The sequence below is a fragment of the Salvelinus fontinalis genome, chromosome 25 (assembly GCF_029448725.1).
Source record: "Salvelinus fontinalis isolate EN_2023a chromosome 25, ASM2944872v1, whole genome shotgun sequence".
Classification (NCBI taxonomy): domain Eukaryota; kingdom Metazoa; phylum Chordata; class Actinopteri; order Salmoniformes; family Salmonidae; genus Salvelinus; species Salvelinus fontinalis.
The window spans coordinates 28666553-28692355 of record NC_074689.1 but is presented as its reverse complement, the minus strand read 5'-3'; the positions used below and the strand labels follow the sequence as shown (position 1 = coordinate 28692355).

Here is a 25803-nt window from a genome sequence, read left to right as displayed (position 1 = left end):
CGCTAGCTTCTTCTGTGAATTCTCTCTTGTGTTCTTTATTTTCTGTTCCCTCAAACCTCTTTGACTGTATTGACCCTCTGTGCCCTATGTGTCCTGATGTAACGCTTTGCCAGGTGTTTGTTGCCTTACCAACCACAATTAGCAAGTAAGTTCACGATTTTAGTGTACCCAGCTAATTTGCTAATTGCACTCTTGCTATGCTGCATCGGAATGAACAACCATGGGTGACACATACCGTTTATGCCTTCTTAAATTTTCATTAAAGGGATTCATATTCCAACCACTACGATAAACATACAACTGAAAGCAAAATCAATGATGGAATGGGAATTATCATTCAAATGAAGTTTTGTAGAAATGGGATCAGTAGAGTTGGACTTGGGTAAAATCTATCTATCTATCTATCTATCTATCTATCTATCTATCTATCTATCTATCTATCTATCTATCTATCTATCTATCTATCTATCTATCTATCAATATGTCTGTCTGTCTGTCCTATCTATCTATCAATATGTCTGTCTGTCTGTCTGTCTGTCTGTCTGTCTGTCTGTCTGTCTGTCTGTCTGTCTGTCTGTCTGTCTGGCTGGCTGGCTGGCTGGCTGGCTGGCTGGCTGGCAGGCAGGCTGTGTATCTATCTATTTGTAATGTCTCCCCCTCTCTCTCTCTCTCTTCTCTATTCTCAATCATTCAGAGTATAAGTCCATCCCACACTATGGATTTGCTGTTAGGCAGAGGCATCTGTCATATGGACAGAGTGTATTTGACCCACAGACATGTAACCAATGTAGTGTAGTCCTCTATGTTATGAAAAGTAACCACCCTGTCTTAAGCCAGAGTCAGCCTGCCAAGTTTACCTTTAATGAAGGCAGCCGTTCAGCAAATGGAATCTGCACTGTCAACAACACACTACAAATCAGGCTGTTTATATTCTCACTCAAAAAGGGGCTCGTTGGAACAATCTGTAGCATGAAATGACTCAGAGCCAGTCCCAGTCTCCCTTGTTAACCATTAACCTTACAGGAAGATCTGAGTCAGTAGCTATGACAGAAAATAAAAGGAATATGGCTGTGCACTTCCACCAAATGCTGCATCCTTCATCCAAGTAATTTATTCAATGTTACAATTAAGTGACTAATGTATTGACTTGGACTGATATATACTGTCACTGTAAAGTACAGTTCAATGATTCCCGTCAGTCTGAGCCAAACCAATACATTACAGTGACATCCTGGATTTGAATGCATATTCTTGTCTTGATGACCTGCTTAACTCATCAAGGAGCACTGCTGTCAAAGAGCTTGCTGTCTGTCTCATTCCCTCTGGGCTGACAAGTGCTGTACTGTCCATGCGCTTCTCATTCTTTCTGTCCTGTGTCTCTGTGTCTCCCTAAATCTGATACATGTTTACCTCTCCGTCCCTTTCCTTCTTGGTTTCTTTCTTCTTTTTACATTTTATTTTATTAGAACTGCACTTGGAGTTGGGGCAACCATGTGAAGGAAGAAGGGGGGGTTGTCCCTCACCCTAGCTTATGCCGTTGCTTGCTAATGTTTTGACCTTTTGTTCTCCCCTTCCCTTACCCCATACACCCACCCAGGTACACTTTCACTGGCATTTACACGTTTGAATCGTTGATAAAGATTCTGGCGAGGGGATTCTGTGTGGGGCCATTTACCTTCCTGCGGGACCCTTGGAACTGGCTGGATTTCAGTGTGATTGTCATGGCGTAAGTATCTCTCTTGTTACAGTAGACCTCCCTGTATCTCTCCTGTTACTGTGTGACCCTAACCCTTCCTTTTAACCTGCCCTCTCTTTCCTTTTAACCTGTCCTCTCCTTCCTCTAACCTGTCCTCTCCTTCTTTCCTTTTAACCTGTTCTCTCCTTCCTTCTAACCGGTCCTCTCCTTCCTTCTAACCTGTCCTCTCCTTCCTTCTAACCTGTCCTCCCCTTCCTTCTAACCTGTCCTCTCCTTCCTTCTAACCTGTCCTCTCCTTCCTTCTAACCTGTCCTCTCCTTCCTTCTAACCTGTCCCCTCCTTCCTTCTAACCTGTCCTCTCCTTCCCTCTAACCTGTCCTCTCCTTCCCTCTAACCTGTCCTCTCCTTCCTTCTAACCTGTCCTCTCCTTCCCTCTAACCTGTCCTCTCCTTCCTTCTAACCTGTCATCTCCTTCCTTCTAACCTGTCCTCTCCTTCCTTCTAACCTGTCCTCTCCTTCCTTCTAACCTGTCCTCTCCTTCCCTCTAACCTGTCCTCTCCTTCCTTCTAACCTGTCCTCTCCTTCCTTCTAACCTGTCCTCTCCTTCCTTCTAACCTGTCCTCTCCTTCCTTCTAACCTGTCCCCTCCTTCCTTCTAACCTGTCCCCTCCTTCCCTCTAACCTGTCCTCTCCTTCCCTCTAACCTGTCCTCTCCTTCCCTCTAACCTGTCCTCTCCTTCCTTCTAACCTGTCCTCTCCTTCCTTCTAACCTGTCTTCTCCTTCCTTCTAACCTGTCCTCTCCTTCCCTCTAACCTGTCTTCTCCTTCCTTCTAACCTGTCCTCTCCTTCCTTCTAACCTGTCCTCTCCTTCCTTCTAACCTGTCCTCTCCTTCCTTCTAACCTGTCCTCTCCTTCCCTCTAACCTGTCCCCTCCTTCCCTCTAACCTGTCCTCTCCTTCCTTCTAACCTGAACTCTCAAAGCAATAGAAGCCCTTTTATTCCTTCTCTAATACTCTTTTCACACTACTGAGCTGAGTCGAACTGAGCCGAGCCAAGCTGTACTGTGCTGGCCTGGTTATGCATCCACAATGTTGTAACAGTTGTTGGAACCGTTGTTGGAACAGTTGACGTAACCGTGCTGGAATGAAAAACGTGAAAGGAAAACATCTGAGCCAGCAGAGTACGGTTTGGGTTGGCACAATAGTGTGAAGAGTGTATTAGAGTATTGTATGATATTTATTGTCTGACATGTTATGTTCTGACCTCCGTCTATCTCTCCTCTGTACTCCTTTGTCAAGTCCCTTTACGTTCGACCGAAAAATGTCACTGGAAGTAAAAGTTTGCGGATGCTGTTCTTACTTCCTCTTGTTCTTCAATATTGGATGAGACTACAGTTCTATGATAACAACTTGGTTGTTTTCAGTTGACATGTCTTTTTGATGCATCCATGTTACTTTATGATTAACTAAAAATCACTAACATCGGGATTAGTTACTGATCCAATTGGAGATGAATTTGAGTTGACAAAGTGCTATACAACTCAGATAAGAGGAATGATCCTCAACTCTGAAGCTTCAATTAATATTTGACCTCAATATTGAGGGCTTCTCTTTATGATTATAAAACAATTACATTTTCCTCGAAATTTGATTGTGACATTTGCATTACTGTAATAGAGGTATATTATACTTCGATCCTCTTCAATCCTTTTTTTTGCCAACCGTTACAGTGCAAACTTTTACTTCCAAAATTGTACAATGCAACCTGAATTAAATTACCAAAATGTTATATTTTGCTTTGGTTGTGTGGGTGTAGAAAGCACCTTAAGTTGCTTTTGAATAATGTATTTTGCTCCTGACCTTCTACTGTGGATGGTCTAAACACAGCACCGTTTTCTAAGGAAACAATTTTGACCCCCCCAAGCATCCCCCCGTACGGTGATGAAGTGCTGATATCTCTTTTGGCTTCTACAGTTTTATTTACCTCTCCTTCCAGAGGGCCAGTCGTCCTTGAACTGGAAGCCTCTGTGGGGTCAGATGGATCTTTAGCAGGACAGGAACACATAAGTCACCGACCCTCGCAGCCCTCCTGCTAGTTTCTACGACAGGCTACCTTCCTTCCCGCTGCTGGCTTTATTAAATTCAGACTGATGATCGGAGAAGCGGTTAACCTCCCCACCATGCTGATAAATGGCCACACCCCCAACCCCGTGGGTTCCCATGGAAACGGAGGGATGTCATCCCCCTGTGGGTTGGCAGGTAGCCCAGTGGTTAAGAGCGTTGGGCCAGTAACTGTAAGGTCGCTGGTTTGAATCCCAGAGCCGGCAAGGTGGAAAGAATTTTGGTTCTGCTGTTAAGCAAGGCAGTTAACCCCCAATAACGACTGCTACCCGGGCGCCATGGACGTAGGTTAAGGCAACCTCTCTAATTCAGTGCGGTTGTGTTAAATGGGGAAGACACTTTTTGCTGTTCTACAAGTAGGCTGGGCCTGGATCCCCGAGAGAAATAACGTGCCGTGTTAGCTATGAAGCTTTTGGGAAACTCACCTAAGAAATGTAATAGGGAATGGAACCACTTCGGTCCAGAAGACTTGATATACTGTAACTCAAATAAGCAGCACATGGACTGGCACCATACTGGTTTTTCCCAACATTTTCTGGAATCTCATCTGTCTCTTGGTTTGGAGACACACTAACAGCAGTCGTAAAGGTCAAAAGGGTCCCTTTAAATATCTATGTTGTGCTGTTTCTATCCTGTTCTCCAGGGAAACAACACACTAAGACACAGTGAGCAGTGCTTAGCCTACAGTCATCTTTCCTTTTTTGTGTTTGACCAAATAACTGTAATTTGATCCTGCAGGTTGCTAACCGAGTCTGTTAAAGTAGGCAATCTCCAAGCACTTCGAACATTCAGGGTACTCAGAGCATTGAAAACTATTTCGGTAATCCCAGGTAAGAGGGAGTCTCCCCTGCTGCTGCAGTGTTACCGAAAAAATGGGTTGCATCTTCTATTGTCCAGTCCACGTACTGTTACTATTTTGTACAAGCCCCTCCCCCCTATTCCTCCTCTCTCCAATCCAAAGCCACTCTCTCTGACCCTTGACCTCTAGCCACATTCCCCCCTCTTTTCTCTCCTCCAATCCTGGCCCTTCACCTGTTGTGTTTTGCCTGTCGTTGGTGCTTTGTCATTGTGTCTGCTTGACTTTCGCTTATTGCAGATATGTTACTGAATTTGTGGACCTGGGCAATGTCTCAGCATTACGGACATTCAGAGTCCTACGAGCACTGAAAACTATCTCAGTCATCCCAGGTGAGAAGGGAGTTTCAAACACTAAGACACCACCCACCGCTGGAAGAACTAAACCCCCCGGCTACGTTCCAATACGTCCTTATTAGCACACTACTTAGGATGAAGCAATGCATTCAAAGTGGCCTGCTAGTGTGGGTATTGGAACAGAGTCCCTTGTCATTTCATTTTTGTTTCTGTTGATTAAATAACCAGTGAGTGGAAATGCCAGAGGTGTAGGAAATGAGACCTTTGGGTTGGGTTACCTTTGATTCAAAATTGAGGATTCTCACATTTTTAGGTACTCAATAGAATATGTTTGCCTATAGTTTGTTTTGTGTTAAGATGTTAGTTTGTATGTCAGTCATTTATTAAAAATAAAAATAAAATAAATGTAAAAAATCTAGTGGTCATGCATCCACGCTTGCGTCCACCTGCTATATGCAAACACTATGCTATAGACATCAACAAAGTGAATGTAGTCCATGGATAAAGTTTCAGCATGACATCTGGCCTGAAGCCCAAAGATCATGTTACCTTTATGGCGGCAGGTAGCCTAGTGGTTAGAGCGTTGGGCTAGTAACTGAAAGGTTGCTGGATAGAATCCCCGAGCTGACAAGGTAAAAATCTGTCGTTCTGCCCCTGAACAAGGCAGGTCCACACACTCACTGTTCCCTGGTAGGCTGCCATTGTAAATAAGAATTTGTTCTTAACTGACTTGCCTAGTTAAACTCAACAGGTCTCATTCACCCTTAGTGTTTAACATCAAACAGGCATGGGTATAGTCAAATACCACTTCGTATGGTAATAATAACTCAATTCACAACAGACGCTCCCCATTCAGAATGGATCTCTACTCAAGTAGGACTAAATCTCATTTGGATGAAATAGCTGTACAGTACCCTTAGGAACATCTAGTGCAGTATATTTCTGAGCAGGACCCTATATGATTTAGGATCTTAACTTGATCACGTTGTTGTTGCAGGAAATGTCATGCACAGCAGGAAATGCAAACTTGTAGTAGTGTATTCATGGTCTAAAAAATACTTCTAAAGTTTGTAATTTCCACTTTAAAATGTCCAAATTGATTTGCTCTAACATAAACTGTATCTACCCCTACAAAAAATTTCATTAATTATAATCCAAACAATAATTCACATTTTCTGTTGCTGCAGGATTATTTTCCTGCTGAGATAAACTGGCCAAATTAAGATCCTACACCTGTAATCCTACAGTACATAACATGTCCACTTGACCTGACCAGGGAAAAACCCTCAACTCTATTTTTTACTTTAGCCTAACTAGGGCCTGGAGTTGTTCCTGGTTAGGTCACATAGGGATTGCCAGTACCATAGGTACCTAGTATCTTCTCTGAAGGGGCAAACTTACATCAGTCATGGCCCAGGTATTCCACCACTACTTCCTGTGCTCTTCAGAGACATGGTGCGTCAGGCTCTTTACGGCTGACCTCCTTTGGCCCACGCCGTCTGCTGTAAATGCCAGAGTGGAAGCGATGGCTTAGAGGCTGTCAATTCTTCTTTGTGTTCATATTGTACTGTGCAGCATTCTGCCCCTGCCCCAGCTACACTACCTTTAATCCAGTAGGAATCGGGATAGTGAGATAATAGCATAGGCTCAGATGATATATAGTTAGCTAGCAAACAAAATGCTAGGAAAACTTGGAAATTCTTTGGGCACACTCTGAGACAGGGTTAAAGTCTAAATATGTCAGTCAGCCAGCTGCCATAGTTACATTTACATTTAAGTCATTTAGCAGACGCTCTTATCCAGAGCGACTTACGAATTGGAAAGTTCATACATATTCATCCTGGTCCCCCCGTGGGAATTGAACCCACAACCCTGGCGTTGCAAGCGCCATGCTCTACCAACTGAGCCACACGGGACCACACGGGACTAGTCAGCCAGTCAGTAAGTTAGTCAGCCAGTCAGCCTCCATAGTCAGCCAGTCAGTTAATTTGTCAGCCAGGCAGTCAGTCAGTTAGTTTGTCAGCCAGTCAGTCAGCCAGTCAGTCAGTTGGTTTGTCAGCCAGTCAGTCAGTAAGTCAGTTGGTTTGTCAGACAGTCAGTCAGCCAGTCAGTCAGTTGGTTTGTCAGCCAGTCAGTCAGCCAGTCAGTCAGTTGGTTTGTCAGTCAGTCAGTTATTTAGTTTATCAGCCAGCCAGCCAGTCAGCCAGCCAGCCAGCCAGCCAGCCTAAACTAGTTCAATTAGATGGTTTCACTCATTATTTTGGGAAGTGTCTGTTGTCAATGAGCATACATTGTGAATTTGCGGTGCATTTTTGATATCTCGAAAAGAAACGCAAAACGCAATTTTTCTTTCTGCTGTGGTTAGTTTGTTTGCGTTAGCTTTCTTTTTGTCTTCACTGTGGTGTTGGTGTCTTAAAGTTATGTGTGTGGCTTTGATGATTTGATGTTCTGAATTTGATACTGTACAGTATATTTAATCCATGTCATGATTATGGATAGTGAGTCGTTGTATTGTTCCTAATACAATAGTTGTAATTTGTATAATGTATTATACATAGTAATACACAGTATTTAAGTCACTGTTACTACTATACTGTATGTGATTGTAAAAAGTAACCCGACCACTAGCTTCCAGAATTTTTTAATCCTTTTTTCCAAATGTTTTGTTAATAAATTACATATTCACAATAACCATAACTTCAGATTCTAGATCTAAACCAACTCCTCATGATTACACAGAGCTAGCTAGCCAAAGATAATTACCGTGTCCATTTCCATGTCCATGTGTGTGCATGCTGACCTATTGACCTCTGCCCCTGTTTTCCTGGGAAGGCCTGAAGACCATCGTGGGTGCGCTGATCCAGTCAGTGAAGAAGCTTGCGGACGTGATGATCCTGACCGTTTTCTGCCTCAGTGTGTTCGCCCTCATTGGCCTTCAGCTCTTCATGGGTAACCTGCGACAGAAGTGCGTCCGCAGCACAGCGCACTGCGTCAACAACACCCTCAACACCAACACAACCTTTTTCTGCAACAACCGGACGTGGTCCTCACTCAAAGACTTTATTGCAGATGAAGGTGAGCACTGTGTGTCAGTTAAACGCCTGTTTAATTGATTAATAAATGTATCACTTATTTAAAATGTTGACCCTATTGAGAGCAAAGATTTGTTATGTTTGAGGAGACTGAAAATAGTCAGCCAGTCAGTTAGTTTGTCAGCCAGCCAGTCAGTTAGTTTGTCAGCCAGTCAGCCAGTCAGGTAATTTGTCAATCAGCCAATCAGCCAGTCAGTTAGCCAGCCAGTCTGTTTGTCAGCCAGTCAGTTCATTTGTCACTATTAGGAGACCTCTCATCTATTGGAGTTTTCCTGTACTGGATAGTTGAGCTTTGTGCCAAAATGAGAACCCCAACGAATACTCTGCAGTGGGCAGTTATATTTGATATTTGAATATACAGTATATTATATATACAGTTGAAGTCGGAAGTTTACAGTCGGAAGTTTACACTCTAGCCAAATGCATTTAAACTCAGTTTTTCCACAATTCCTGATATTTAATCCTAGTACAAATTCCCTGTTTTAGGTCAGTTAGGATCACCACTTTATTTTAAGAATGTGAAATGTCAGAATAATAGTGGAGAGAATGATTTATTTCAGCTTTTATTTCTTTCATCACATTCCCAGTGGGTCAGAAGTTTACATACACTCAATTAGTATTTGTTATTGCCTTATTGTTTAACTTGGGTCAAACATTCCGGGTAGCCTTCCACAAGCTTCCCACAATAAGTTGTGTGAATTTTGGCCCATTCCTCCTGACAGAGCTGGTGTAACTGAGTCAGTTTGTAGGCCTCCTTGCTCGCACACACTTTTTCTGCTCTGTCCACAACATTTCTATGGGATTGAGGTCAGGGCTTTGTGATGGCCACTCAAATACCTTGACTTTGTTGTCCTTAAGCCATTTTGCCACAACTTTGGAAGTCTGCTTGGTCATTGTCCATTTGGAAGACCCATTTGTGACCAAGCTTTAACTTCCTGACTGATGTCTTGAGATGTTGCTTCAATATATCCACATAATTTTCCATCTCATGATGCCATCTATTTTGTGAAGTGCACCAGTCCCTCCTGCAGCAAAGCACCCCAACAACATGATGCTGCCACCCCAGTGCTTCACGGTTGGGATGGTTGTTCTTCGACTTGCAAGCATCCCCCTTTTTACTCCAAACATAACGATGGTCATTATGGCCAAACAGTTCTAGTTTTGTTTCATCAGACCAGAGGACATTTCTCCAAAAAGTACGATCTTTGTCCCCATGTGCAGTTGCAAACCGTAGTCTGGCTTTTATATGTGTATATGTGTATATGTGTTTCATTGGTGGAAGGAGAGGATGAACAAAATGCAGCATGGTACGTATCATAATATCATTTAATAGAGAATGAATACAAAATACAAAAGAACAAGAGAATAAATGAAAACCGAAACAGTACCGTATGGTGCAAACACAGGAAACAATCACCCACAAAACACAATAGAAAACAGGCTACCTAAATATTTTTTTTTTTTCATTTTTTTTTTTCACCTTTATTTAACCAGGTAGGCTAGTTGAGAACAAGTTCTCATTTGCAACTGCGACCTGGCCAAGATAAAGCATAGCAGTGTGAACAGACAACAACACAGAGTTACACATGGAGTAAACAATAAACAAGTCAATAACATGGTAGAAAAAAGAGAATCTATATACAATGTGTGCAAAAGGCATGAGGTAGGCAATAAATCGAGTAATTACAATTTAGCAGATTAACACTGGAGTGATAAATCATCAGATGATCATGTGCAAGAAGAGATACTGGTGTGCAAAAGAGCAGAAAAGTAAATAAATAAAAGCAGTATGGGGGGTGAGGTAGGTAAATTGGGTGGGTAGTTTACAGATGGACTATGTACAGCTGCAGCGATCGGTTAGCTGCTCGGATAGCAGATTTTTAAAGTTGTTGAGGGAGATAAAAGTCTCCAACTTCAGAGATTTTTGCAATTCGTTCCAGTCGCAGGCAGCAGAGAACTGGAAGGAAAGGCGGCCAAATTAGGTTTTGGCTTTAGGGATGATCAGTGAGATACACCTGCTGGAGCGCGTGCTACGGGTGGGTGTAGCCATCGTGACCAGTGAACTGAGATAAGGCGGCACTTTACCTAGCATAGCCTTGTAGATGACCTGGAGCCAGTGGGTCTGACGACGAACATGTAGCGAGGGCCAGCCGACTAGGGCATACAGGTCGCAGTGGTGGGTCGTATAAGGTGCTTTAGTAACAAAACGGATGGCACTGTGATAAACTGCATGCCGTTTGCTGAGTAGAGTTGGAAGTTTGGAAGCTATTTTGTAGATGACATCGCCGAAGTCGAGGATCGGTAGGATAGTCAGTTTTACTAGGGTAAGTTTGGTGGCGTGAGTGAAGGAGGCTTTGTTGCGGAATAGAAAGCCGACTCTAGATTTGATTTTGGATTGGAGATGTTTGATATGAGTCTGGAAGGAGAGTTTGCAGTCTAGCCAGACACCTAGGTACTTATAGATGTCCACATATTCTAGGTCGGAACCGTCCAGGGTGGTGATGCTATTAGGGCGTGCGGGTGCAGGCAGCGAACGGTTGAAAAGCATGCATTTGGTTTTACTAGCGTTTAAGAGCAGTTGGAGGCCACGGAAGGAGTGTTGTATGGCATTGAAGCTCGTTTGGAGGTTAGATAGCACAGTGTCCAAGGAAGGGCCGGAAGTGTACAGAATGGTGTCGTCTGCATAGAGGTGGATCAGGGAATCGCCCGCAGCAAGAGCAACATCATTGATGTATACAGAGAAAAGAGTCGGCCCGAGAATTGAACCCTGTGGTACCCCCATAGAGACTGCCAGAGGACCGGGCAACTTGCCCTCCGATTTGACACACTGAACTCTGTCTGCAAAGTAGTTGGTGAACCAGGCAAGGCAGTCATTAGAAAAACCGAGGCTACTGAGTCTGCCGATAAGAATATGGTGATTGACAGAGTCGAAAGCCTTGGCCAGGTCGATGAAGACGGCTGCACAGTAATGTCTTTTATCGATGGCGGTTATGACATCGTTTAGTACCTTGAGTGTGGCTGAGGTGCACCCGTGACCGGCTCGGAAACCGGATTGCACAGCGGAGAAGGTACGGTGGGATTCGAGATGGTCAGTGATCTGTTTGTTGACTTGGCTTTCGAAGACCTTAGATAGGCAGGGCAGGATGGATATAGGTCTGTAACAGTTTGGGTCCAGGGTGTCTCCCCCTTTGAAGAGGGGGATGACCGCGGCAGCTTTCCAATCCTTGGGGATCTCAGATGATACGAAGGAGAGGTTGAACAGGCTGGTAATAGGGGGTGCGACAATGGCGGCGGACAGTTTCAGAAATAGGGGCTCCAGATTGTCAAGCCCAGCTGATTTGTATGGGTCCAGGTTTTCCAGCTCTTTCAGAACATCTGCTATCTGGATATGGGTAAAGGAGAATCTGGGGAGGCTTGGGCGAGTAGCAGCGGGGGGGGGGGGGGGGGGGCTGTTGGCCAAGGTTGGAGTCGCCAGGAGGAAGGCATGGCCAGCCATTGAGAAATGTTTGTTGAAGTTTTCGATTATCATGGACTTATCAGTGGTGACCGTGTTACCTAGCCTCAGTGAAGTGGGCAGCTGGGAGGAGATGCTCTTGTTTTCCATGGACTTTACTGTATCCCAGAACTTTTTGGAGTTAGAGCTACAGGATGCAAATTTCTGCTTGAAAATGCTGGCCTTTTCTTTCCTGACTGACTGCGTGTATTGGTTCCTGACTTCCCTGAACAGTTGCATATCGCGGGGGCTCTTCGATGCTATTGCAGTTCGCCACAGGAGGTTTTTGTGCTGGTCGAGGGCAGTCAGGTCTGGAGTGAACCAAGGGCTATATCTGTTCTTGGTTCTGCATTTTTTGAACAGAGCATGCTTGTCTAAGATGGTGAGGAAGTTACTTTTAAAGAATGACCAGGCATCCTCAACTGACGGGATGAGGTCAATATCCTTCCAGGATACCCGGGCCAGGTCGATTAGAAAGGCCTGCTGGCAGAAGTGTTTTAGGGAGCGTTTGACAGTGATGAGGGGTGGTCGTTTGGCCGCGGACCCGTGGCGGATACAGGCAATGAGGCAGTGATCGCTGAGATCTTGATTGAAGACAGCAGAGGTGTATTTGGAGGGCAAGTTGGTCAGGATAATGTCTATTAGGGTGCCCATGTTTACGGATTTAGGGTTGTACCTGGTGGGTTCCTTGATGATTTGTGTGAGATTGAGGGCCTCAAGCTTAGATTGTAGGACTGCCGGGGTGTTAAGCATATCCCAGTTTAGGTCACCTAACAGAACAAACTCTGAAGCTAGATGGGGAGCGATCAATTTACAGATGGTGTCCAGGGCACAGCTGGGAGCTGAGGGGGGTCGGTAGCAGGCGGCAACAGTGAGAGACTTATTTCTGGAGAGATTAATTTTTAAAATTAGAAGTTCGAACTGTTTGGGCATAGACCTGGAAAGTATGACAGAACTTTGCAGGCTATCTCTGCAGTAGATTGCAACTCCTCCCCCTTTGGCAGTTCTATCTTGACGGAAAGTGTTATAGTTGGGTATGGAAATCTCAGAATTTTTGGTGGCCTTCCTAAGCCAGGATTCGGACACGGCGAGGACATCAGGGTTGGCAGAGTGTGCTAAAGCAGTGAGTAAGGCACACTTAGGGAGGAGGCTTCTGATGTTGACATGCATGAGGCCAAGGCTTTTTCGATCACAGAAGTCAACAAATGAGGGTGACTGGGGACATGCAGGGCCTGGGTTTACCTCCACATCACCCGAGGAACAGAGGAGTAGTAGGATGAGGGTGCGGCTAAAGGCTATCAAAACTGGTCGCCTAGAGCGTTGGGGACAAGGAATAAAAGGAGCAGATTTATGGGCGTGGTAGAATAGATTCTGGGCATAATGTGCAGACCAGGGTATGGTGGGGCACGGGTACAGCGGAGGCAAGCCCAGGCACTGGGTGATGATAAGAGAGGTTGTATCTCTGGACATGCTGGTCTCAATGGGTGAGGTCACCGCATGTGTGGGGGGTGGGACAAAGGAGGTATCAGAGGTACGGAGAGTGGAACTACGGGGTCCATTGCAAACCAAAATAATGATAACTAGCCTGAACAACAGTATGCAAGGCATATTGATATTTGAGGGAGACATACAATAAGGCGTAAAGTGATTGCAGGTCTTGATTGGGAGAGCTAGCTAAAACAACAGGTGAGATAACAGCAGCTAACAGCAGCTAGTCAGCTAACACAGCAACAGCAGGTAAAAATGGCGACGACTAGGCAGAGAGGGTCGGATTAACTACACACAGATCCTGAGTTAAAGCACAGAGCCGACAGATAAAACACAAATAAACGGAATGGAGTACCGTGAATTAATGGACAGTCAAGCAGGCATCAGCTATGTAGCCAAGTGATCATAGTGTCCAGGGGGCAGCCGTAGATGGAGCAGTGAGGCCTCCACTAAGCTAGCCCGCGGCGTTTAAAGTTAGTAGCCCGGGGGGAGGTCTGCTCAGACGGAGGGGGTCTGCTCAGACGGAGGCCGGTTGAGGGCACAGCGGATGGGGTATTCGTCTGCAGACCAAACGTGGTCGTGTCGACAAAGAATCCAAGCCGGATGGCGATGGCGAAAGAGAGGTTGTCTGTTCAGATAGCAGCCGATATGCTCAAGACAGCTAACGATTAGCGGGCCGCAGTTAGCATATGGGCGTTCAGGTTACGTCGCGATGGAGGGGCCAGTTGAATAACTCCCTCGGGCAGATAACGTCGGTATCCCAGTCGTGAAGGCCCGGTGGGGCTCCGCATCGGCAGTAAACGGGTCCGGATAGGTGATTGTAGCCCAGGAGTGGCTGATGGAACTCTTCAGCTGGCTAGCTCCGGGATAATTGGTGTTTGCTCCGGAATTGATGTTAGCCAATAGTCACTCGGATAGCAGCTGGTTAGCTGCAAGATCCAGGTGTAAATGTCCAGAGCTTGCGGTAAAAATCCGGGGATATGGAGAGAAAAAAGGTCTGGTATGCTCTGGTCTGAGTCGCGTTGTACAAAACTGGCAATAGTTTTCCGAGCTAAAGGATAGCTGATGAGCGCTAGCTGTGGTTAGCTGAACTACTAACGTTAGCTTGTGAGCTGGCTAACTTCTGGCTAGCTTCTGTTGTAGATTTCGGATACGAGGTGAAAAATACCTTTGAGGAAAAAAACAGATCCGCACCACATTTGGTGAGGTGGGTTGCAGGAGAGTGTTTTGAAGTTAAGTTTTTAAATAGAAAAAAATATATATAAAAAGAAATCGAAGAAAAATATATGAATATATATACACGGGACAGGACGAGGACAAAGGACATCTGACTGCTACGCCATCTTGGATTTGGACTCGGCTCCCAATCAGAGACAACGACTGACACCTGCCTCTGATTGAGAACCATACTAGGCCAAACACATAGAAATATAACATACAGAACAAAACATAGAAAAACAACATAGAATGCGCACCCCAACTCACGCCCTGACCAACTAAAATAAAGACGTAAAAAAGGAACTAAGGTCAGAACGTGACAATATGGCAGTTTTGGAGCAGTGGCTTCTTCCTTGCTGAGCAGCCTTTCAGGTTATGTCGATATAGGACTCGTTTTACTGTGGATATAGATACTTTTCTACCTGTTTCCTCCAGCGTCTTCACAAGGTCATTTTCTGTTGTTCTGGGATTGATTTGCACTTTTCGCACCAAAGTACGTTCATCTCTAGGAGACAGAACGTGTCTCCTTCCTGAGTGGTATGACGGCTGCGTGGTCCCATGGTGTTTATACTTGCGTACTATTGTTTGTACAGGTGAATGTGGTACCTTCAGGTGTTTGGAAATTGCTCCCAAGGATGAACCAGACTTTTGGAGGTCTACAATTGTTTTTCTGAGGTCTTGGTTGATTTATTTAGATTTTCCCATGATGTCAAGCAAAGAGGCATTGAGTGTGAAGTTAGGCCTTGAAATACATCCACAGGTACACCTCCAATTGACTCAAATTATGTTAATTAGCCTATCAGAAGCTTCTAAAGCCATGGCGTCAGTTCTGGAATTTTCCAAGCTGTTTAAAGGCACAGTCAACTTATTATATGTAAACTTCTGACCCACTGGAATTGTGATACAGTGAATTATAAGTGAAATAATCTGTCTGTAAACAATTGTTGGAAAAATAACTTGTGTCATGCACAAAGTAGATGTCCTAACCGAATTGCCAAAACTATAGTTTGTTAACGAGAAATTTGTGGAGTGGTTGAAAAACTAGTTGTAATGACTCCAACCTAAGTGATGTTAACTTCCGACTTCAACTGTACATCACATGCGACTCGTAACAAGACTAAGCAATTAGCCTATTCAAATGTTTATCTGACTACATAACGATAATAAGCAATATGTTAGACACTATGGTTGAGTTACAGTAACAGAACACTATAGTTAAAGTAATAGAACACTATAGTTACAGTAATAGAACACTATAGTTACAGTAATAGAACACTATAGTTACAGTAGTAGAACACTATAGTTGAGTTACAGTAATAGAACACTGTAGTTGAGTTACAGTAATAGAACACTATAGTTACAGTAATAGAACACTATAGTTGAGTTACAGTAATAGAACACTATAGTTACAGTAATAGAACACTATAGTTGAGTTAGAGTAATATAACACTATGGTTGAGTTACAGTAATAGAACACTATAGTTACAGTAATAGAACACTATAGTTGAGTTACAGTAATAGAACACGATGGTTACAGTAATAGAACACTATAGTTGAGTTACAGTAATAGAACACTATAGTTACAGTAATAGAACACTATAGTTACAGTAATAGAACACTATGGTTGAGTTACAGTAATAGAACACTATAGTTACAGTAATATAAAACTATAGGTGAGTTACAGTAATAGAACACTATAGTTGAGTTTCAGTAATGGAACACTATAGTTACAGTAATAGAACACTATAGTTGAGTAACAGTAATAGAACACTGTAGTTGAGTTACAGTAATAGAACGCTATAGTTACAGTAATAGAACACTATGGTTGTGTTACAGTAATAGAACACTATTGTTGAGTTACAGTAATATAACACTATGGTTGAGTTACAGTAATAGAACACTATGGTTGAGTTTCAGTAATAGAACACTATAGTTGAGTTACAGTAATAGAACACTATAGTTACAGTAATAGAACACTATAGTTGAGTTACAGTAATAGAACACTATAGTTGAGTTACAGTAATAGAACACTATAGTTACAGTAATAGAACACTATAGTTGAGTTACAGTAATATAACACTATGGTTGAGTTACAGTAATAGAACACTATGGTTGAGTTACAGTAATAGAACACTATAGTTGAGTTACAGTAATAGAACACTATAGTTACAGTAATAGAACACTATAGTTGAGTTACAGTAATAGAACACTATGGTTGAGTTACAGTAATAGAACACTATGGTTGAGTTACAGTAATATAACACTATAGTTACAGTAATAGAACACTATAGTTACAGTAATATAACACTATAGTTGAGTTACAGTAATATAACACTATAGTTGAGTTACAGTAATATAACACTATAGTTGAGTTACAGTAATAGAACACTATAGTTGAGTTACAGTAATAGAACACTATAGTTACAGTAATAGAACACTATAGTTGAGTTACAGTAATAGAACACTATAGTTGAGTTACAGTAATAGAACACTATGGTTGAGTTACAGTAATATACCACTATGGTTGAGTTACAGTAATAGAACACTATGGTTGAGTTACAGTAATATAACACTATGGTTGAGTTACAGTAATAGAACACTATGGTTGAGTTACAGTAATAGAACACTATAGTAGAGTTACAGTAATAGAACACTATAGTTACAGTAATAGAACACTATAGTTGAGTTACAGTAATATAACACTATGGTTGAGTTACAGTAATAGAACACTATGGTTGAGTTACAGTAATAGAACACTATAGTTGAGTTACAGTAATAGAACACTATAGTTACAGTAATATAACACTATAGTTGAGTTACAGTAATAGAACACTATGGTTGAGTTACAGTAATAGAACACTATGGTTGAGTTACAGTAATATAACACTATAGTTGAGTTACAGTAATAGAACACTGTGGTTGAGTTACAGTAATATAACACTATGGTTGAGTTACAGTAATAGAACACTATAGTTGAGTTACAGTAATAGAACACTATAGTTGAGTTACAGTAATAGAACACTATAGTTACAGTAATATAACACTATAGTTGAGTTACAGTAATAGAACACTATGGTTGAGTTACAGTAATAGAACACTATGGTTGAGTTACAGTAATAGAACACTATGGTTGAGTTACAGTAATAGAACACTATAGTTGAGTTACAGTAATAGAACACTATGGTTGAGTTACAGTAATATAACACTATGGTTGAGTTACAGTAATATAACACTATAGTTGAGTTACAGTAATATAACACTATAGTTGAGTTACAGTAATAGAACACTATAGTTGAGTTACAGTAATAGAACACTATGGTTGTGTTACAGTAATAGAACACTATGGTTGAGTTACAGTAATAGAACACTATGGTTGAGTTACAGTAATAGAACACTGTGGTTGAGTTACAGTAATAGAAAACTATGGTTGAGTTACAGTAAAAGAACACTATGGTTGAGTTACAGTAATAGAACACTATGGTTGAGTTACAGTAATAGAACACTATGGTTGAGTTACAGTAATAGAACACTATAGTTGAGTTACAGTAATAGAACACTATGGTTGAGTTACAGTAATAGAATACTATGGTTGAGTTACAGTAATATAACACTATGGTTGAGTTACAGTAATAGAACACTATAGTAGAGTTACAGTAATAGAACACTATAGTTACAGTAATATAACACTATAGTTGAGTTACAGTAATAGAACACTATAGTTGAGTTACAGTAATAGAACACTATAGTTGAGTTACAGTAATAGAACACTATGGTTGAGTTACAGTAATAGAACACTATAGTTGAGTTAGAGTAATAGAACACTATAGTTACAGTAATATAACACTATGGTTACAGTAATATAACACTATGGTTGAGTTACAGTAATAGAACACTATGGTTGAGTTACAGTAATAGAACACTATAGTTGAGTTACAGTAATAGAACACTATGGTTGAGTTACAGTAATAGAACACTATAGTTGAGTTACAGTAATAGAACACTATGGTTGAGTTACAGTAATAGAACACTATAGTTGAGTTACAGTAATAGAACACTATGGTTGAGTTACAGTAATAGAACACTATAGTTGAGTTACAATAATAGAACACTATAGTTATAGTAATAGAACACTCTAGTTGAGTTACAGTAATAGAACACTATAGTTACAGTAATAGAACACTATGGTTGAGTTACAGTAATAGAACACTATAGTTGAGTTACAGTAATAGAACACTATGGTTGAGTTACAGTAATAGAACACTATAGTTGAGTTATAGTAATAGAACACTATAGTTGAGTTACAGTAATATAACACTATAGTTACAGTAATAGAACACTATAGTTACAGTAATATAACACTATAGTTGAGTTACAGTAATATAACACTATAGTTGAGTTACAGTAATATAACACTATAGTTGAGTTACAGTAATAGAACACTATAGTTGAGTTACAGTAATAGAACACTATAGTTACAGTAATAGAACACTATAGTTGAGTTACAGTAATAGAACACTATAGTTGAGTTACAGTAATAGAACACTATGGTTGAGTTACAGTAATATACCACTATGGTTGAGTTACAGTAATAGAACACTATGGTTGAGTTACAGTAATATAACACTATGGTTGAGTTACAGTAATATAACACTATAGTTGAGTTACACTAATATAACACTATAGTTGAGTTACAGTAATAGAACACTATAGTTGAGTTACAGTAATAGAGCACTATAGTTACAGTAATAGAACACTATAGTTGAGTTACAGTAATAGAACACTATGGTTGAGTTACAGTAATATAACACTATAGTTGAGTTACAGTAATAGAACACTATAGTTACAGTAATAGAACACTATAGTTACAGTAATATAACACTATAGTTGAGTTACAGTAATAGAACACTATGGTTGAGTTACAGTAATAGAACACTATGGTTGAGTTACAGTAATAGAACACTATAGTTGAGTTACAGTAATAGAACACTATAGTTGAGTTACAGTAATAGAACACTATAGTTGAGTTACAGTAATAGAACACTATGGTTGAGTTACAGTAATATAACACTATGGTTGAGTTACAGTAATAGAACACTATAGCTGAGTTACAGTAATAGAACACTATAGTTGAGTTATAGTAATATAACACTATAGTTGAGTTACAGTAATAGAACACTATAGTTACAGTAATATAACACTATAGTTGAGTTACAGTAATAGAACACTATGGTTGAGTTACAGTAATATAACACTATGGTTGAGTTACAGTAATAGAACACTATAGTTGAGTTACAGTAATAGAACACTATAGTTACAGTAATATAACACTATAGTTGAGTTACAGTAATAGAACACTATAGTTACAGTAATATAACACTATAGTTGAGTTACAGTAATAGAACACTATGGTTGAGTTACAGTAATAGAACACTATGGTTGAGTTACAGTAATAGAACACTATGGTTGAGTTACAGTAATAGAACACTATGGTTGAGTTACAGTAATAGAACACTATGGTTGAGTTACAGTAATAGAACACTATGGTTGAGTTACAGTAATATAACACTATAGTTACAGTAATAGAACACTATGGTTGAGTTACAGTAATAGAACACTATAGTTGAGTTACAGTAATAGAACACTATGGTTGAGTTACAGTAATAGAACACTATAGTTGAGTTACAGTAATAGAACACTATGGTTGAGTTACAGTAATATAACACTATGGTTGAGTTACAGTAATATAACACTATAGTTGAGTTACAGTAATAGAACACTATAGTTGAGTTACAGTAATAGAACACTATAGTTGAGTTACAGTAATAGAACACTATGGTTGAGTTACAGTAATAGAACACTATAGTTGAGTTACAGTAATAGAACACTATAGTTACAGTAATATAACACTATGGTTGAGTTACAGTAATAGAACACTATGGTTGAGTTACAGTAATAGAACACTATAGTTGAGTTACAGTAATAGAACACTATGGTTGAGTTACAGTAATAGAACACTATAGTTGAGTTACAGTAATAGAACACTATAGTTACAGTAATAGAACACTATAGTTACAGTAATATAACACTATAGTTGAGTTACAGTAATAGAACACTATGGTTGAGTTACAGTAATAGAACACTATGGTTGAGTTACAGTAATAGAACACTATAGTTGAGTTACAGTAATAGAACACTATAGTTGAGTTACAGTAATAGAACACTATAGTTGAGTTACAGTAATAGAACACTATGGTTGAGTTACAGTAATATAACACTATGGTTGAGTTACAGTAATAGAACACTATAGCTGAGTTACAGTAATAGAACACTATAGTTGAGTTATAGTAATATAACACTATAGTTGAGTTACAGTAATAGAACACTATAGTTACAGTAATATAACAATATAGTTGAGTTACAGTAATAGAACACTATGGTTGAGTTACAGTAATATAACACTATGGTTGAGTTACAGTAATAGAACACTATAGTTGAGTTACAGTAATAGAACACTATAGTTACAGTAATATAACACTATAGTTGAGTTACAGTAATAGAACACTATAGTTACAGTAATATAACACTATAGTTGAGTTACAGTAATAGAACACTATGGTTGAGTTACAGTAATAGAACACTATGGTTGAGTTACAGTAATAGAACACTATGGTTGAGTTACAGTAATAGAACACTATGGTTGAGTTACAGTAATAGAACACTATGGTTGAGTTACAGTAATAGAACACTATGGTTGAGTTACAGTAATATAACACTATAGTTACAGTAATAGAACACTATGGTTGAGTTACAGTAATAGAACACTATGGTTGAGTTACAGTAATAGAACACTATGGTTGAGTTACAGTAATAGAACACTATAGTTGAGTTACAGTAATAGAACACTATGGTTGAGTTACAGTAATATAACACTATGGTTGAGTTACAGTAATATAACACTATAGTTGAGTTACAGTAATAGAACACTATAGTTGAGTTACAGTAATAGAACACTATAGTTGAGTTACAGTAATAGAACACTATGGTTGAGTTACAGTAATAGAACACTATAGTTGAGTTACAGTAATAGAACACTATAGTTACAGTAATATAACACTATGGTTGAGTTACAGTAATAGAACACTATGGTTGAGTTACAGTAATAGAACACTATAGTTGAGTTACAGTAATAGAACACTATGGTTGAGTTACAGTAATAGAACACTATAGTTGAGTTACAGTAATAGAACACTATGGTTGAGTTACAGTAATATAACACTATAGTTGAGTTACAGTAATAGAACACTATAGTTGAGTTACAGTAATAGAACACTATGGTTGAGTTACAGTAATAGAACACTATAGTTGAGTTACAGTAATAGAACACTATGGTTGAGTTACAGTAATAGAACACTATAGTTGAGTTACAGTAATAGAACACTATAGTTACAGTAATAGAACACTCTAGTTGAGTTACAGTAATAGAACACTATAGTTACAGTAATAGAACACTATGGTTGAGTTACAGTAATAGAACACTATAGTTGAGTTACAGTAATAGAACACTATAGTTGAGTTACAGTAATAGAACACTATAGTTGAGTTACAGTAATAGAACACTATAGTTGAGTTACAGTAATATAACACTATAGTTACAGTAATAGAACACTATAGTTACAGTAATATAACACTATAGTTGAGTTACAGTAATATAACACTATAGTTGAGTTACAGTAATAGAACACTATAGTTGAGTTACAGTAATAGAACACTATAGTTGAGTTACAGTAATAGAACACTATAGTTACAGTAATAGAACACTATAGTTGAGTTACAGTAATAGAACACTATGGTTGAGTTACAGTAATAGAACACTATGGTTGAGTTACAGTAATAGAACACTATGGTTGAGTTACAGTAATATAACACTATGGTTGAGTTACAGTAATATAACACTATAGTTGAGTTACACTAATATAACACTATAGTTGAGTTACAGTAATAGAACACTATAGTTGAGTTACAGTAATAGAGCACTATAGTTACAGTAATATAACACTATAGTTGAGTTACAGTAATAGAACACTATGGTTGAGTTACAGTAATAGAACACTATAGTTGAGTTACAGTAATAGAACACTATAGTTACAGTAATATAACACTATAGTTGAGTTACAGTAATATAACACTATAGTTGAGTTACAGTAATAGAACACTATAGTTGAGTTACAGTAATAGAACACTATAGTTGAGTTACAGTAATAGAACACTATAGTTACAGTAATAGAACACTATGGTTGAGTTACAGTAATAGAACACTATGGTTGAGTTACAGTAATAGAACACTATGGTTGAGTTACAGTAATAGAACACTATAGTTGAGTTACAGTAATAGAACACTATAGTTACAGTAATATAACACTATGGTTGAGTTACAGTAATAGAACACTATAGCTGAGTTACAGTAATAGAACACTATAGTTACAGTAATATAACACTATAGTTGAGTTACAGTAATAGAACACTATAGTTACAGTAATATAACACTATAGTTGAGTTACAGTAATAGAACACTATGGTTGAGTTACAGTAATATAACACTATGGTTGAGTTACAGTAATAGAACACTATAGTTGAGTTACAGTAATAGAACACTATAGTTACAGTAATATAACACTATAGTTGAGTTACAGTAATAGAACACTATAGTTGAGTTACAGTAATAGAACACTATGGTTGAGTTACAGTAATAGACAATGAAAAAATGTGTATTTATTACTTTGTAAAATGAGTGGATTCACATACAAGGCATAAAGCTTACGTTTCAAGGCATTAACAACATTACAAGGGAGAGAGAGAGAGAGAGAGAGAGAGACAGAGACAGAGACAGAGACAGAGACAGAGAGAGTGTAGGCCAGCGCAGGTCAGGAACAAAGAAGAGCGATAACAATGAATCTAAGACCCTTTTATAAGCATTTGAGTTGTTTGTATTCAAAATCTGACTTGTTGACCAATAGCTTTACTGTTGAGTTAACTTCCAATCAGATATCAGACCTACATGATGTAAAGACTGGCACAATCTAATTAGACTCATGAAATGGCGTGGGCGTGCCTCAAGTTTCTGTGACGTTGAGTTTTCACTCAAGGCTATGTGTGTTGCCCTCGGAATATGAGACAGTGAACAACACTGCAGCAGTAATTGAATGGTATTACTGCCCTCAAAGTGACTCTTCTTATCAGCTGTATGCAACGATGCCTGTGTGTTGTCTTCGGAACACCTCAGTGTCTCTCCCACCCACATTTTGTCTCACCTCTTTGAAGCAGAGCGTCTGTTGTCTTTACATCATGTAGGTCTGATGTAAAGACAGCCAAGCTCAATCCAGCACAGTGAAAGTATTTTACTGATTTCATCTGGTTAAACTCAGGTCTGGCTCTCATACTGTCGTAGCGATTGACGTTTCTTAACTGCACTAATATGGTCACGTTGTTGGTCGTGGGTCTCTTAACTTTGGATGAGTCTTGCAGTTGTGTGACAGTGGTGTCAACAAAACGCTACTTGCAGCAATAACATGACATGTTTGTAAGGGATAATTTGTAGCCTAGAAAAAAGTCCCACACAGCAGTTATGAAGCATGACATGGGCACGCATGACATGGCAGAGTTCCATTCCAGTGTCCTCTTTACTGCACTATCCAAACAGGCAGTAACAGAGACAGCCCTGCAGCGATTGCACAACTAGAGTGGGTCCTCCCTCACCGACACAGATTACGGCGTGATTACTTTTGCTGCACAACTGATGTGGGGCAGATGTTTAAATGGACAGTCGTTCCTCTAATCATGAATGGTCACGTGACCGGACTTCGTATTTCATATTTAAAGTTATTACATATTTCATGATTGACATTTTCCGATTATTTCATACAGTTACATATACTGTATGTAGATGAGTCAGAGGGTCACGGACATTTTTACATTGTTCAAAGGCTGTGCTTCTTAATCCTGGTCCCGGGGACCCAAAGAGGTACACATTGTACGACGCTTAAAGATGAGAGTACATGAGACAACCAAACCAACAAGGCATTTCCTGAGATTGCGTCTACTGTTTTTTCTTTAAAACAGCAATAATGTAAAATTAATAAAAAATACACAAAACACCCTTATCAAAATGTAAGACTCATCTTTCAAAAACACATCTAGTCAATCTGCACAGTACAGTGGTGAAATGTGAAAGCTATCGCTGAAGAGTGGCTCTGGGCTGTCGCTGAAAAGTGGCTCTGGGGTCCGGCTTTTGTGTGTGTGTATGTGTGCGCGTGTATGTGTGTGTGTGTGTGTGTGTGTGTGTGTGTGTGTGTGTGTGTGTGTGTGTTGGAGAGGTCCATGGTCCATAAAGGAGGAACATAGGCCATGCTGAAACCAGGAATGCCGACAACTGACGGAGGGTTCGGGCCGCCTGCCAAAGTGCCAGTCAGGCGAGCCCTTCTCCAGCCCCTCTCCTCCTGCGGCTCCTCTCCCAGCCCCATAGTGGTCTAACGGCACTCAAACCCTCTAGAGTGGGACAGTGAAGCTGAAACGCTGTGAAAAGGAGGCGAGATAAAATGGAGGAACGCTTAGCATGAAGGAGCGTTGGAGTGGACATGGAGCCTTCTGGACTTGTAATCTCTTAGTGGGCTCTAGTGGGAGTCGGCAACAACACAGTCAACGGGTTATGCTATTGCTATTTATTCTTTCATTTCCATCCCCTTCAACTTCAAGCAGTCTCTGCTATCCATCACCTTACACAAATGTAAAATGTCCAAGGCAGGCCTTGGTATTGATCCCTAAAAGCTCGGGTGAAACACGAAACAAAACCATTTTCTTAATTTGATAAATGGCTAAAATCGTACGTCCAGTGGGTTATTTAAGGGTGGACTGATGTAAGATCAATGTTGATGCTTTATGATTAATATAGTCGATAAACTTCTTTCCCCAACCAGGGCAGGAGTTCTGGTCATAAGGTCTGAATGCCACTGACAGACGTTTGACCTTGAGATGAAAATGCTTGTAGGATCTGCAATACTAGGGCCATGTAATCAAGTTAATCCCTTTAATCAAAATAATCCCTGTAATCACATTAATCAAATCCAGGTCTCATCCATTATATTATTTTTGAAAACTACTACAAAGTGTATTCAAATTAATCCTTGTAATCAAATTAATCGAATCCAGGCCTCTTCTGTTATTTTCTTTGATTTCAGATAACTACTACAAAGTGGAGGGAGCGAAGGATGCCTTAATTTGTGGGGACGGGAGTGATGCTGGGTAAGTGACTACTCTTTCCCATCCTTCCTTTGCTCTTCTTGCTATCAGTGAAGAAAATCCAGTGATTATGAATGTGGGTTAGAGTGATGATAGCCTGGTCCCATTCTGTACATGCTGTGGCCAGCTCTCCTCTTGTTAATCTTGTTTGCATGGCTGAAGCCCAAACAGACTGGACCACCAGGCTAGTGTAATGGTGGCTTGTAGATGGTACAACCATAGCCTCGTGAACCATAGCCTCGTGAACCATAG

At 40.1% G+C, this 25803-nt stretch overlaps 1 protein-coding gene across 1 annotated transcript in view; it reads left to right on the top strand.

Annotated features, from left to right (window-relative positions):
* The window catches only part of LOC129823069 (sodium channel protein type 4 subunit alpha-like), a 229769-nt gene that overhangs the window by 61663 nt on the left and 142303 nt on the right, over positions 1 to 25803 (top strand). The window contains exons 5-8 of the mRNA XM_055881786.1: positions 1598 to 1726; positions 4913 to 5004; positions 7801 to 8043; positions 25491 to 25554. Of these exons, the coding sequence (XP_055737761.1) occupies positions 1598 to 1726; positions 4913 to 5004; positions 7801 to 8043; positions 25491 to 25554 (528 nt within the window). The remainder of the gene's footprint in view (positions 1 to 1597; positions 1727 to 4912; positions 5005 to 7800; positions 8044 to 25490; positions 25555 to 25803) is intronic.